Source organism: Astatotilapia calliptera, chromosome 4 (assembly GCF_900246225.1).
Source record: "Astatotilapia calliptera chromosome 4, fAstCal1.2, whole genome shotgun sequence".
Lineage (NCBI taxonomy): Eukaryota > Metazoa > Chordata > Actinopteri > Cichliformes > Cichlidae > Astatotilapia > Astatotilapia calliptera.
The window spans coordinates 5745104-5761560 of NC_039305.1; the positions used below are offsets into that span (position 1 = coordinate 5745104).

At 40.0% G+C, this 16457-nt stretch overlaps 1 protein-coding gene across 1 annotated transcript; it reads right to left on the bottom strand.

Annotated features, from left to right (window-relative positions):
• Window positions 1-4533: 4533 nt before the first annotated feature.
• On the bottom strand, window positions 4534-10522 carry gfap (glial fibrillary acidic protein). Its single transcript, XM_026164207.1, has 9 exons — window positions 9976-10522; window positions 8216-8276; window positions 8023-8118; window positions 7762-7923; window positions 7464-7589; window positions 7107-7327; window positions 6976-7019; window positions 6679-6761; window positions 4534-6227 (listed from the first exon to the last, which is right to left on the bottom strand). Exons 1-9 carry the CDS (start codon window positions 10494-10496, stop codon window positions 6186-6188), a joined length of 1356 nt encoding a protein of 451 aa, XP_026019992.1. The 5' UTR covers window positions 10497-10522; the 3' UTR covers window positions 4534-6185.
• Between the last annotated feature and the right edge of the window lie 5935 nt (window positions 10523-16457).

Consider the following 16457-nt stretch of genomic DNA (forward strand, 5'->3'; position numbering starts at 1 on the left):
TGCCTAAGTCATTTGACTTAGTCAAATGACTTAGGCAATTATGCTATGAAGCTAACGATATATAAGTATTAAGTCTCTCTACATATATATTAGATATACCTTAGAAGACATACCGTATGGAATTTTAATTCAGGGAAGCGATCCAGTCAGGTTAGAAGATATTTGTGATGAAAAACTATGAAGAATTTGGTTATTAGTAATCCTGGATATCCAAGGTTGGTTGGTTTTGTAATCATATTAATTATTTCTTCTACATTTCTGGCACCCTATTCCTTAGGCGCTACATATCTTTTATCTAATAGCTGTTTGTACTTTGTTTCTCATTGAAGTAATGTTTTATTTTGAAATGTATATACTGACATTATCTATTTATGGCATTGTGGATAGCTCGACAGTGATTTGACAATGATAGAGTGCAGACCCACAGCAGTCTATTCTGCTTCACCCTACATCTGAAGACTGTGCTGAAAATAGCAGCATCTTCTTACTCTGTGGCTGCCATTGCACCTCTGAAGTATTATATTAAACTAGTGATGGTAATCTTAAAAGTGCACTCATTTGTTTGTGTTTACATGTGCCTCTGTGAGAGGTTTTTTATCCCTTTTTAAATTGTTCAGAAAGCACATTTTAAATTTGTAGGTGAAAGTAATCCAGGACTTCTGTGGGAGAAAGGAATTATACACTGCACCGGTTAGGCGCGCAAGTGCCACTGCAGAAACAATTGAACTGTCAAAACTAAAAAAAGAAAAAGGGATTCAAAACATGGTCGTAAACTGAGAAGATAGATTACTTTGTGTTTAACAAGCCTGAGACTGTGAGACTGGAAACTTTCAGTCTGGATTTTATTGTGCCACAGCCAGACGTGAGGATGCAGACTCAAACAGTGTGACTCGATCTGAGTTGCAAAAATGAAAAATTCAAGTTTGACTAAATCAAAAGCTAGATGGGGTTTAGCTTTCATACTGTGAGTTCTTGCCTGGGCTTTAGTCTTATAACTCAAAGGCCTCAATCCTATCCTTAACTTCAAATTGGAGCAGCAAGGACACGATTACCTGGCACTGTCTTCTGGGACGGAGCAGAAATCGTGGCCAGACTTTCTATTGTGTACCTAGTTAAAGGTCACCTGCAGGCTGCAGCTGCCTTTTTCAAATTCACACAATGTGCACATTTTGTTTGGAAAAAAACACAAAAGAGTTTCACAGACAAAGCAGGCTGAACAGAGCTGAGTTATATCTATTGGGCCTTCCTCTTTTTATTGCAAATTTTTCTGTGTTTTGTCCACCACTAGTAAAAAATACGGTCACTTACAATATGTCTAAATGGTTTTTGAATCTTTAGAGTCTATGTAAATATGTTATTCTAATCTTCACCATGCAAAAACTCAAACAATGTGACAGAAACCCACCAGGAAGCCACTCATGACCCTTTGAGCTGCCAGCAGACAAATGTGTTTAAGAAGTCACCCTTCCACTTTGTCCAAAGACATGTGTTCACTGAAACCTAGACAGAAAAAGGTGTTAGGAGATCAGACGGTTCACCTTTCACTAGACGGGTTGAGGTAGTGGCTCTGTGTTTTGTCTCAACGGCCTTGATGAAATGAGGGCTAAAATTAACCAAGGAGCACACATGCCTCCCCATGACCCTGTGGTGTGAGAGCCACCAAAGGGCTCTCACACAGGAATGTGCACTAAAGAGGGCAACGAAAGACAAAGAGCTTTGACTGGAAGGCTATACACGTGAATTTGCCCTGATTCGCCATCACCCTGATTATTTCCTCTATGAGAAGTTAATGAACATGTATTATCACCACTCCAGTGTGATTTGATTGTCTTATTTTTGTCTTAAAAAACAAAAAACAAAAACAAAAAACCCAATTAGGAATATGTAAAATTAGGTGAAATATTTTTGTTTAGTTTCGCATCTAGGTGCTTGTGTAATTTCTAACTTTCCTGAATATCTTCTGGAACATCCAAGTATAATTTTTTTTAAATGTATTTGCATAGTAATTTGATTTGTTGTTTAAGCTTTAAATGTCTAGATAATACCAGCTGGTATGCCAATGATACAAAAGTGGGTTAAGTTACAAATTAACAGACATGTGGGACAGGAGTGTAAAGTAAGGCACCATCTGCCTCCTCTAGTAAAGATGCCCTTTACTTGGTGTTTGTGGGTGGGATCAGACAAGCCTTTGAACTCAACCTTCATTTTGATCTCAGATACACACTTTAAAATTTTCATGACAGTATCTCCCGTGGCTGTAATTCTATCATTTCGAATCACCTGTTGTTGGGCAAAAAAAAAAAAAAGCAACTGCCAAAATACTCTAAACGGCCGCTGTGAGAGTCTTTTCTGTCGTCCGTGTGACTCGAACCATATTTTGCAGCAAATCCTAACAACTGAGACGCTAGAACAAGCTAATCCAAATTGTTTGTCTAAATGGTGTAGATAAATCCTCTCTGTAATTCACCTGCAAGATTTAGTCGGCTTCTTTCAGTTGAGTATCTCTGCAGAATTTATTAGAGAAACATAGAATTTCCTGGTGAAAATAATCAATTTCAGAGGTTTATTTTTTCTCTTGATATTCGGATTTACATAGTTCAAAAAAGGTGTTGGCACTGTGTGCATTTGTGACTTCTGTACATAACATATGCATGCATGACAGCTGTTGCTACCTCACATCCACCATAAAAAGATAAGCCTGAAAAATGCACGTCTCTGTAACCCTTTGTACCTTCTCAACCTTGTGGAAAAGGACTAGATGGGAAACGGGGCCAATTGCCTGAGAGTTTTATCTGCTTGGAATTCCTTCAGCTCAGGGTTGCCTTCAGTTAAGACCTGAGAACCTCCATTCTTCTGAAAAAAGCTGGACAAAACAGACACATGCTGTGCTTACGGACGGTTACTGGATCATACTTTAACCCTGTAAGACCCAACCCATAAAAAATAACCAGAAAATTCATTTTAAAATTATGGCAAGTATTGATCTTGTTGATGAGATAGAGGTATCAGAAATTCACGTATCAAATATGATACAAAGGGAATTATAGAGTTAATACACATGTTCCACTCACCTGGTAAGAAAATAAAAAGAACTCACCACTAATGCCAGTGAGGCAGGGTGTGACGTTTTTCTAAATTTAGGAGGAAAACCGTGTTCATGTCTGTGAAACCAGTCAGCTTTTTTGAATTTACCATGTTAGGTATTGAAAAACATTGCATTTACTTCATTTACTCAAATGTTTGCTTTAACAGATCATACTTAGACATGTTTTTTCACCATTTCGAGACAGTTTACTTCTTGATAAATTTGACAAACAAATGAATCACATTTAAAGTCTTTTATTACTTGGTCTTTTCAGCCTTTTAGCTGCTTTTGTTAATCCTTATTTAAGGCAAAGAAAATCCTTTGAGTTCAAAGTATAGTTTGAACCCTATAACTAAAAACACCCACTGGAGTGCAGCACAAGCTTGACCCGTTTCAGTAACTGTTGGTTAACAGACCAGATTCAGAGCCTGTTACAACTCCTTAAAAAGAGTAAATTGTCTTTTGTTTTTAAATTGTCTTACAACAGTACTCCTATTCCCATTGTTGGTACATCAAAACATGCTTTGCTTACTAAAATAAATCCTTCCATAACAGTTTGGAGATTAAAAAAGAAAAAGTGATAAAAATAAAAAAAATTAAACATCCTGTGCAGTGAATAGATAAATAGATATAAATAAATAAATAAAAAATCTGAAGTTTATATAGTTTTGTATCTTTAAAAATCAAAAAAAAAAAAAAAATCAAAGACAGTGAATATGTGCAAAAAATAATCCCTAAAAAAAGTCTTTAAGCTTTCATTAAAACTTTAAATTAAATTAGTGACTAGTGGCCAGTATCAATAAGAGGGATCATTTCAGGAGCAAAAAAAGTTTATATTTTAACACCTGACGAGTAGTTTGAGACAGACATGGTTGTGTAGGTGCCTGAAATGGAGTGGCCTAGTGTCGAGTCTGTGGCCCTTTGCTATGTGTTTTCCCCTGCTCTCTTTCCTGTCTGCAAATAAAAGTCAAAAGCCAAAAAATAATTTAAAAAAATCCAAATATCTATCCTTTAAAAACTCAAACTCAAATTGTAGCCCAAATGACGTATAAGGACACCTCTGACAATGTAGGAAACTCACTTTTTGAGATCATGTGTTTATCAGTCCAGTAGAAATGTTTATCTGCATCTCAAGCCATACTATCTTTTGCCACAAATGATATCTAGGCCCATACATACAGTGAAACTCACACAGGGCCATGACATAACTTGTAGTGAACCCATCTGCTCAGCGGTACAGCCTGCTTGAAGGGCAGAAACAATCAGTTACAATGAATAATATCTGTCCGCTGCTGTCAGCCCTCTTGTCAGGATACATAACACAGCTGAAAGTGATGAGAGCTGATATACTGTATGAATGTGTCAGGCTTGTATGAGAGGCAAAGGACCATGACTATGAACACATGAAAACACTGTTAGGACAGACTTTTTATAAAAAACAAGAGGGATCAGCAAACAAATTGTTTTATTTTTGTTAACATGACATCACAGCTCATGGCACTGGTCAAAACTAATGTTATATTCACACCTGCAGAGGTTTCTAAAGAGCAAAGGAGCAACAACTTCTATTTGACATTCAGTAAAACAAAATAAGTTGCTAAGTGTTATTAGAGGAAAAGGGAGAAGTGGCTGAGGGATGGGGGTGAAAGTTCCAGTGTAAAGGGTGCTAGGCATGAACACATGGTGTCCTTGGCGACAAGTACAGACACAGCCGGCTTTGGCGTAGCACCACTCTCATTAGTGGCAGGTCCTGTCAACACTGCTTCAGTCTGTGGGGGTTTCAACAAAAGTTGGGGCTTGGATTACAGCGTTTGAACTGTGATGTCCATCTATGCTTCCAGCAGTTTAAAAAAAAATCTAAATTCCTCCCATTCAAAAAGAAAGAAAAGGAAAAGTCGGAACTGCAGCACAGTTTATATGTGAGGTTATTATAACAACCGCTTGGTCTCTGTGTCTTCCTCTGCTATCAGCCTAAAATACAGGAGCTGGCTGACACTTGGTGGAGGCTGCAGGGCAAAAGCCGTGTCAGTACCCACACCTGTAAACGTGCCTGTCTTTTCCTGTTATCGCTACAGGATAAGTGGGCATGTCATGACGCATCCTGGTGTCAAAAAACTCTGCCCTTATCAGGTTGTGTTCAAGAGGCAGAGGATGCTAAAGAAGAGACAGAGGAGTGAAAGGACAGTGATGGAGGGCATTTTAGAGGCCCCACACAAATGGTGCTGCTGACAAGCTCTTACACTTTTTATAGAGCGAATGAACGCTCTAGAAGTCGCCATAGTTACTCCCTCACGACCTGTATCTGCACATTTATTTGTACTTCCATCTGGTTGTGCAGATTTAAGTCCCCAGAGCAGCAGAGATAGCTTTGTTTGGGCAGTCATTCCAATGCAATGCATATAATGTATCTACCTATGCATGTGTGCTATACTTTACATTCAATAAGTAATGAACAAGTAGAGACTAGAACAAAGGGAGTGAAAAATCAAAATAAAACCAAACGAAGGGTTAAAAGAAAAAAACAACAATTCAGACTCACATGCTCTGACAGAAGCTGCAGTACACACACATATCTGCCAGTACTTGCCTAAATCCATTTAAAGTGTCTGCATCTGCAACTCCCTCCTTTATTTCACTTGCACATCAATCTCCACCATGCTACATGCTAAACATAATCACTATGATTCTGTGCCTCTTCTGTGTCATTTAATCAGAATCAATGCTAAAAATCTGTCCTGTCAGCTCAAGTTAAAATTAAAACAGCTTACTTAATTTTTATTGGAAAAATCTAAAGATGGTGTAAGGTGACTGGGCTGCAAACACTTCAGGTTTATGGTGGAGCTGTACACAAAGCCACACCGAGATATCTTTCAGGAGAAATTCTGACAAGGGAGACTAAGTACAATCGGTGGTTATATTGTGGTTGCAATAAAAAGAAGCAGGTGATGGAGGAGGGAAAAGAGAGGGATGCAGTGAATTTGATGGGGTAGCTTTTGTGTCTGGAGACAAACAAATAAAAATGGTAGTAATATCCAATAATGCACATTCAGAATCCCCAGGTAGTAACTAAGGAAAATATGGATGAGCTGGTCTTGAAACTTTAAGGAAGATCTTTGTGTTCAGTGGTTGATTCCTTAATGATCTGAAAAGGGGAAAAATTCAGTTAAAAATAACAAAAAGAACAAATCTCTCGTGGGTTTTTAGTATCAGTTGCACAAGGCATCAGGTGTACTGAGCCACAGTGAATCTGTGAAAATCTGCAGAAGAGTTCAACATTGCCCTCCAGAGGGAATGGGTTAGAGGTGCAATGTGCAGATCGTCCTGAAGCAGTGTGAAAGACTTATACAAGCACTAATTCACTCGGTTTACTAAGTGGCTGGTTGATTACAGTAGCAGAATATAGTTAGTTTGCCAAGTTCTGTCCTTATGACTCCTAGAACATATGCTGCAGACCACTGACATGCCATGGAAAATGAGAAATGTGTGCAGATTAAAAAGATAAATTAAAGTTAAATAAATAAATTGGTGGTGAGGAGAGTGAGGTATGCTATGTCTGTACGATCCAGTGTTGCTCTTTGTGTTCATCCACATACCTCCCCATCCCTGGTCTCCACAGTTCGAACCAGGATGCTTCTCTTCACATGGGCCTCAGGAGTTTTAGTGTCCAAGTTAGTTTCTAAGGGAAAAACACAGGGAGAGTGAAAGGATATTAACTCTGACCAAACCTGCTGAAACACTATCCTCTGTTCACATTTGGTTTAGAGTACAGGTACAGGATTAATCTCTTTTTAACCAATAAATACTGTCCAGTTTAACTGCTGGTATTCTACAGCAAAAACAATTTAATCAGTCAAGGGAAGAAAATACCGAGGTTCAAAATTTAAACTGACCTCTAAACTGCATGTTGGAAAAGCTTTGAACTGGAATCGTGATCCTGGAAGAAAAGAGACAAAAATAAATAAAAATCAGTATCACATACTATGATTTATAGTTAAATCTGACCAGACAAACTCTAACTCACCTGCTCTCCTCTCCCTCCAGGAGCTTCCTGTATGTGGCAATCTCAATATCCAGAGCCAGTTTGACATTGAGGAGATCCTGGTACTCCTGCAGGTGCCTTGCCATCTCCTCTTTCAGTGCCTGGATTTCCTCCTCCAGTCGGCTCACTGTATCCTGGTATCCCGCTGTTTCCATGGCACAGCGCTCCTCCATTTCCCGGAGCTGGCGTTCCAGTGACTCATTCTTAAATAGAATTATAGTTTTAACAGGCTATTTTATAGACAACAAAAAAGTGTGTGTTTGCCAAAAGTCCATCTGACTGCAGTGTAATTTGTGAACTCAAAATGTCTGTGTAATCTGCGGGATCTGGTGTACTTACTGTGCCACGAAGAGCCTCCAGGTCACAGGTGACCACTTGGATCTGACGACGATATTCATTGGCTTCCTGCTTGGCCTGGCGGAGGGCTTCTGCATTTCTATTGGCTGCATCTGTCAGGTCAGCAAACTGTGTACAAAGGTGAAACAGCTCGTTCGTATGTGGTGTGTGCATTAGCTTATTAGCTGTGAAACATTATCTTTATCTTTGTGCATTTTTTTTTAATTTTCACAGGAAATACAAAAAGAATTGTCACACATATACAATATGTGTTTTATGTTAGACAGCTAATTCTTCTCACCTTGGATCGATACCATTCCTCAGTCTCCTGCATATTCGAACTTGCCATGTTTTCATATTGGACCCTAATGTCTCTGAGAGCAGCAGTCAGGTCTGGTTTAGACACATCAAGATCAACATGGACCTGCTGGGCCATGATCTGCTCCTGTAACTCACGCAGTTCCTGCAAGGAGGAAGTCCAAATTTGATTGTGGTTAGTGGCAATTATTGGTGCCTTAATATTTCTCCTCCGTGACTTCTATTCCTTCAGTTGTATTCTTACCTCCTCATGAATTTTCTTCAAGAAGTTTATCTCGTCCTGCAGTGCATCAATCTTCCTCTCCAGCTGGACACGATTTAAAGATGCCTCATCCACATCCTATGCAAGAAATGAGCACACAGGGAGATGAAGTTGGATAGTCAGTCATACCGAACGTCTAAATTATTTAGTTGATGATTTCAGGGAACAGAATTACCTGTCTGAAGCCATTTAGATTATTTTCTGCATCCTGTCGGAGCCCGATTTCATCTTGCAGTCTAAGTCACACAAAGGAGAAAAATCCCCAAAATAAAAAAAAATTACTCAAATTTGTTTTTTGTAGGTTAATAGAACATCCAGTCTTTCCAGTTTTTGCTCTGCAAAATACTTTTATAGACAAAAAAAATCATAAACACGGCATTTATTTTGAGTTAACTTGTTGTGCATGAGTATGCCTTTTTGTCAACTCCTTCACAACTCAGCAAGAAGGAAACAAGCGTGGACGGATTTAAACTTTTTTTTTTACAGTTTCTCATTTATGTTTAACAGAGTATCATCTGCAAGGGCTAAAAACATATATTTAAGCACATCGATTAGATTTGCGATATCAGCTTTACCGCTGCTCCCCATGCTGCTGGGGATGTGCGGGGCTCAGCTGAAAGGGCAGCTTACGCATCATTACACATTCACTCGAATCTAGCAGCCAGAAGCCTTTCCCACGGGATGGAGCAGACACACACAGAGACATAAAAAGGACGCATCTACGCACAGCCTCGTGCACAGATAGGCACCACCCTACAATCCATCTGCCATGCACACAGTGACATGGAACTCTAAGCATCTGTATGGCTTCATGGAGCGATTGCTGAATAGAGGGCTTCAAGAAGAGCAGCATGAATCACAAAAGTGACCTCTGACCAGAATCATCACTATTCATGCTGCATTATTTTAGAGGACCAGCAGCTGCGTGGTAATCGGAGGATGTAGTGTGAGAGAGACCTTTCGAACCATTAGAGGCTTCAAGTCAGTCATTCACAAGATTAAATTATAGATTCATGCCACATATGCATCTAAATTAAAAAAAAAAAAGGTGCATATGCAATGGCAGTGAATCAGTATTTTGGAGTAACAGGGGACTAGTAAACATCTGCCCGGCTGGCCGTTCCCTTTGTGTTGGGCTACCATTGTGTTTCCCTCATTCCTTCGCACTCACTCAATGGGGACAAGGGGTTCAGCGAGGATCAAGTTTGTAAAGAGGGATCCAGGAGTAAAGCTGGGGCAGAGCACAGTGGGCTGCATTCCAGCGGGTCTGAAATCTGCATATAAATGAACTGGCAATTATAAAAGAAAACTAAGAAAAAAAACCTTTCCACTGGAAAGAGTTTGTCTTATTTTGTGCCAAAATACATAAAATCTACTCCAGCTGAATGTGTTTTCCAATCAAAGACCAGCTAACCAAAAGCATTTGTCTAGAAAACACACTTTGTGGGGTTTTTTTCACAGTCCAAATATATTTTTCAGAGTGTGTTTCAGGTTCTACTATGCTTTAATCAAGAACATGGAAAGGTTTAACATAAACATGGCTCCAAAACATCTGCACACTAACTGAAATATGAAATATGAAATTGAAATTCAGTACATAACTCTAAAAAATCTATAATATTTGAGTAAAGGAAGCACATAGGGGGTTCATTCCTACTCCTCCATCTTTTAAAAAAATGGTTATTCATTTAAATTTTAGCTTGTAACCCTAAACATAACACAAAATGCCAATGATATCACAAAAATCAAGTCTTTGATTATTAGAGTGTGCATTCAAGTAAAAAGAAAGCAAAAGGAGTTTGCATTTCTTTCATTATTCTTATACATACATATGCAATCTCTACAAGAGATACAAATGGGTGGTACTACTGTGTGATCATACATCACATCTACATGATCCTCCACACACAGAAGTCCTGCCCTGCTCCCTCTTACTTCTGCTTAAGTACAGCCAGATCTGCAGCCAGGTTATCCCTCTCGACCTCCAGTCGAGCCTTGTTGTTGGTGAGACCATCCACTTGTCGTCGTAGCTCCCTGAGCTCCTCCTGGTAGATGTCTCCCAGTCGGCTTGGCTCCTTCCCCTTCAGCTGGTTCAGCTCTGCCACCAGCACCTTATTCTGCTGCTCCAGCAGGCGCACCTTCTCTATGTAACTGGCAAAGCGATCATTCAGGCCCATCATCTCCATCTTCTCGTTAGTTCGTGTTTCCTTGTACTGGGCCTTCAACAGAGAGTCAGCTGAGAAGTCCAGCCGGTCAACGGGGCTCCCCAGCAGCAGGGCTGTGCTGCTTGAGCCCAGGGAGATCCGTGACACAGGACTGGAGTGGGTGACATTGCGAGGGGTGCCATGCCAGGAGAGGCGGCTAGAAGAAAGGCCACCAATTCTGACTCCAGAGCTGCTCGAGCTCTGGGGCCCAAAACGCTTTCTGTACGAGGACTGGACTCTCTGACTCTCCATGTTGGGGAATGGAGCTCGTTCTGGGCACAAACAGGGCTTTTATACAGCCAGGCAACCAACCCCCCCCAAGACCAAAGCAGAGAGACCACAGGGTGGGGCAGAGAGAAGGGAGGGTGGCAGGCAGTGAATGGGACAAAAAGGGAGAGCGAAGGGGTGGTTTACATGACACTCAAAAAGCTGTGTGCCAGGGATTGTCTGTGCTCGTCCACTCAACTACAAATGTCTCTTGGCTTTCTCCCTCTCCCCCTTTCTCCTCCCTTCTCCCCAGCCTCTAACTCACTCTCTCTCTCTCACTCTTACTTTCACCCTTTTTTGTCTTCCTCTCTTTCTTTCTGTTTGAGCTGAATGAAAAGGAATTTGTGTGACAGGGTCTGGCCACCAATTCAAGCTGACCACACATGCGCTCTCACAAAAACAGAAACACAGTTTGATCAAACAAAAGGGTGCTGGGGAGAGATCTTCGCTCTCTAATCAGAAAATAACTTTAGATTGGCAGGTGGAGCAGGTACAGATACAAAGAAAGATTAGTATATTAAAAACATTGCTGAGTGTATTGGAAGTGTGCACAACAAAAGCCTGTGAAATCATTTGAGACTGGGGTCAAATGATTTCACAGGGTCAGTTGTGTGGAGAGAATCTAAGAGCTGTTGTCACTGCTCTTTCAATCACAGTTTAGGGCAGTAGTTATATAACAAAGGGCATAACATTATTCATGAACTCATCCTAAATAGGAATATTTATTATAAAATGTGCTTAATCAGTAACGAAAATTAAAGTATGATGAAAAAGTTCATATTACCCAGATTGGAGAAAATACATTTTCAACTAAGTATGTTAAATTCAGTTTAAATTAAATTTTATTTATACAGCACCAAATCACAACAGTTGCCTCACGGCGCTTTCTATTTTAAGGTAGACCCTACAATAATACATACAGAGAAAAACCCAACAATCATATGACCCCCTATGAGCAAGCACTTTGGTGACAGTGGGAAGAAAAAACTCCCTTTTAACAGGAAGAAACCTCCGACAGAACCAGGCTCAGGGAGGGGCGGGGCCATCTGCTACAACCGGTTGGGAAGAGAGAAGGAAAACAGGATGAAAGACATGCTGTGGAAGAGGGCCAGACATTAATAACAAGTACGATTCAATGCAGAGAGGTCTATTAACTAGTGCTGTCAGCGTTAATCCCGTTAAAATGACCTTAACGCCAAAACCGCATTAACGCGACAAATCTCCATTAGCAAGTTAGCGCAGCTCGCCCTGTGCGTGGGGCTGCACGGCAGTTAGCTTGTTAATGCATTAGCGCCATGCAGCCCCACGCACGGGGCGAGCCACGCTAACTTGCTAATGGAGATTTGTCGCGTTAATGCGGTTTTGGCGTTAAGGTCATTTTAACGAGATTAACGCTGACAGCACTACTATTAACACATAGTGAGTGAGAAAGGTGACTGAAGAAGGAATAATGCATCATGGGAATCCCCCAGCAGCCTACACCTATTGCAGCATAACTAAGGGAGGATTCAGGGTCACCTGATTCAGCCCTAACTACATGCTTTAGCAAAAAGGAAAGTTTTAAGCCTAATTTTAAAAGTAGAGATAGTGTCTGTTTCCCGAATCCAAACTGGAAGCTGGTGCCATAGAAGAGGGACCTGAAAACTGAAGGCTCTGCCTCCCATTCTACTATTACTCTAGGAACAACAAGCAAGCCTGCAGTGCTCCCCGGGCGCCCAATGGCTGCCCACTGCTTCACTGAGTGAATGGGTTAAATGCAGAGAGGAATTTCCCCACGGGGATCAATAAAGTACTCAATAAAGTACTCTTTTACAGTGAAGTGCTCTAATAGTGTGATATGGTACTATAAGGTATCTTACCTTATAGTACCTTATGGTACTATAAAGATGAGATGGCACCTGATTATTTAAGACCCAGGCTTTTCATTATATATGCCATTAAATATTAATCTATAACACTTCATCTCAAAGCAGGAGCTTTTAATAGATAGATAGATAGATAGATAGATAGATAGATAGATAGATAGATAGATAGATAGATAGATAGATAGATAGATAGATAGATAGATAGATAGATAGATAGATAGATAGATAGATAGATAGATAGATAGATAGATAGATAGATAGATAGATAGATAGATAGATAGACAGACAGACAGACAGACAGACAGACAGACAGACAGACAGACAGACAGACAGACATCTATTGCCTTTCAATAGAAAGAAGAAAAACACTTCCCAATGAAACGGTTAAGACTTGGAGATGTTCACTGTGTCTGGTTATTAGATGTCTTGCTGTTTCCAAAGACAGATGGATGGCAGAGATGAGTGGGGTCAGGTGGTGAGATGTGGGGAGGAAGGGAGTTGGTGAGTAAAGCCTTTTAATCTGAACTCTGAGGACTAACAGAGTCTGCATTGCAAAACCATTATCATCCATTACCTTGACAACCACAGAGCTGGCTACCTCAGACCACCTCAGCTGATCTTTTTGAAGAAGATGTGATTTATGGAAATGCGATTTTGACCAAGTGCCCATTTCCTTCTGCAATAATATATCCCTCATGTCAAGAACAGAGTATTTTGGCATGACAATAATATTATTAAAAACAGAGCTGAAAAAGACACAAAAGTACTAAAGGTTTAGGGAAATACTGCTGAAAAAACTATGAGTAATATTGGTTTTATGTTGCTGACAAGATACAGTAAATAACTCTAAGTAATTTTAATGAGAAAAGCTACGGTAACTGTGTAGCAAGTTTCTTTCTTTTCTCTATCTCCTCTTTCTGTGTTCATGTCTTTCTCCTCAGGTGTTCCCTTCTCACTATCTTTAATTTATATTTTATATATTTCATATAAGTCTTTTGTATCCATGTTTGGTCATGCAAGTTTTTGTTCTTCACCTTTGTTTGATTTTGCCACCTGTGCTTTATCCCTAATGAGCCTTCTGGGTTTATAGAAACCTCACTCTTCCTTCTGTTCTTTGTTCTGGTGTCATTTGTGTAATCCTCAGTGTGTGTCCTGCTCTTGTGTCCTCATGTTTCCTGGCATTTCCTACTTCTTTGGACTTTTTGTATCACATTTGGAACCTTGATCAACCTCTATAAAGGCTTGCCTTTTGTTTAGTTCTACATTTGGGCTCTGCACCCCCCCCCCAAAAAAAAAAACAAACAAACAGTTGCAACATGGTAAAAAAAAAAAAAAAGTACCAGTATTTGGTTAAATTCCAGAAAAAATATCAATTCTGTTTTTGTTTGGTGTTGGAAAGATCAGACTGGCAGTAGCACATTAACTTGCTGAAGGTAGTAAAAACCACAACAGCAGTGGTTCATAAAGGATTTCTTTGTTACTAGGCCATAAAATCACAGGGACTGTAGACCAATCATAGTGCCTTTATTCAGTGGGAGACAGTGAATAAAGGCCCTAGGACTTTACTATTTGGCCTCTGAGTGTTGTTGCTAGTAAAGAAGAAAAACAACAACGCACTGTCTTGAATTCTAATTGGTATCTCTTAATGCAGGTTAAACAAGATGGCACACTGTAAGTCTGGCAGAGATTTGTTGATTAAAAAGGCTCCATCTCTAAGGATTAATAGCATGCTTGCATCATTAAGGTGACAGTAATTGTTTCGCCCCTCTGAATTTTTCCGGCAATCACCACCGTTGCCCCAGTTCTGGTCACTGAGGTAATATGACCTGATGATTAAACATCCACGCAGAAAGAGAGTAAAAGTGGTGCTGCAGACCTCTCCTTCTCTTTGCTCCCTGCTGCAAGAGTTTTATGAAGGGCCAAGTCAAACAGCTGATTCATAGATCCAGCACAAGAAGACCATCTCATCTGCAGGACTTACAAAAAGAAGGGGTGTGGGGCAGAATCTTAAAACTGAAATGATCTCAGGCCAAGGTAAAACTGCAGCCAGCTAGGTTTGACTGCTCTGGCATTTTGCGTCCAGAAACCCCAGTGTGAACCTCTCAGCTACCATTCTTCAACCTGGCTGATGTCTGAATGTACATGGCCACATACCAAACTGAATCCTGACCAACAAGCTGGAAATACAACTATCTCAGCCCCACCTTCATCACTACATCAAGGACAGACAGGGTTTAAATTAAGGGATAGGCCTTAATCAAAGCTAGGTGCTTTGGGTTTAAAAAAAAAGTGTTACACCCACAAAATGATGTCCTGCAACAAATTAAACAAGATGAATTTAACTTTTCTGCATTAATCCTTGTGAACATGAGACTTGCATCCCCCAACGACTATGCAGGTGGGGAGAGTGCTTGATTGTGTCCCTCACACCCCTGCTGCACTTGTTTGGGCAGGACAAATTATACTTTTTAGTGACTTTGCATAATTCCCTGCATAGTTGAGCCAACTCAGACACTGATATTGTTAGGAATATTAAAAAACAACAACATAATTTAATGCAGATTTTATTTATGCCTAAAACTAGGCGTATTTCTTGTCTGTAAACTGATCCTCATGGTGCAGTATAGTTTTCATTTTACTCCTTGTCCTTCTTGAGAGAAATTATTGTACATGAGATTACTATGAACCTACCATATCTTTACATTTACCTGGTGTGCAGGGCTCTTGGCTGATTAACTGAGACTTGTGGAGGGAAAATAAGTAGATTTAATTTTCTGCCATTATACAAAAATGGTTCTTTCCTTTATATAAAAACATCCTGTTATAAGTTAAATATTAAAAACATATAAAATTCTTAAACCTACTTCCAATTTTCCCTACTAGTCACATATAATACAGGGGCACTGAGCTCCTTTAATTTATATGCTTAATTAAATCCCATCTAAGGAGTGTGTGGAGCGTGCCTGTCTGTCTGAATCTCCTACTTGCTTCATTCAGCTTCAACGGTGGGAAGGTTTTCATACTTCGATTATTTCCATAACACTCCCCCCCCCAAAAAAAAAGAGGACTAATTGGGGAAAATAAATGAAAACACCTGTTCTTGTGCAATAAACAAAGGATCTGAGCACTCTCCCACTGCTGGTACTGACTGTAGGCTGGTGCCGATGGAGACTTGACAGTTAAAAACAACACAGCTGAATGCTTGGGTTCTACTGAAGCTGCAAGGCCTTATGGGAAAAGGGTTTTAATGAAAATCAGGGGGGCTTAACTGGGACAGACTGAACAGCAATATGACTCAGCACCACTAGGTCCAAACAGAGCGTAGCCACAAAGAAGACGTCAGAGAGACGGGGTTTAGAGCCCAAGCTCCAGTCTGCCTGTCAGCAGGAATGCTGGGGGCCCAAATACACACAGATAGCTCTGCTTACCCTACACATCACATAATGAGGATGGCACTCAGATAACAACCCAAGCTTCACTTGATTATACTCAGGTCAGAAAATCATTAACATGTCAGAATTTACAGCCTCATTAAAGACAAGAAAGAGAGGGCACGCTAGAGTTTTTGTTGGATAAGCGTTAACATCATCAGCTCACAGTAATAATCCTAACCTTCAGATATTTAGAGGCCTCGTTCTCCATGTTTAACAAGTTGCAAATACTAGTTACTAAGTTATCTAGCAGACAGAGATGTCATTAGTTTAGCAAAGTATTTTGATAGGATGAGAATACTACAGGATGTGCTTTGACAAACAGTTTTGAACCAATTAAAACCAATGATAATGGTTTCCTTATGGATAATCTATGCAGCACATTTGTGGTAAAATGATTAGTTGAAACAAAAGAAAAGAAAGCTGTCATTTACCCTAAAATCTCACTCTACACTATAATCCCATTCTCAAAAAAAAGTGAAAAGACAATAAAAACAAAGCCTCTCAAAAGTAAGGGAATGTCTATATGACACCAGTTCACGAAAAAAAAAAGACCCTTTGTTCGATACAGTCTGTTTATCCATCTCACAGGCGGACACGGCCTGTAGAAATCTCTTCTTCCTGTGTCTGCCTCCTGCTTTCCCTCATGA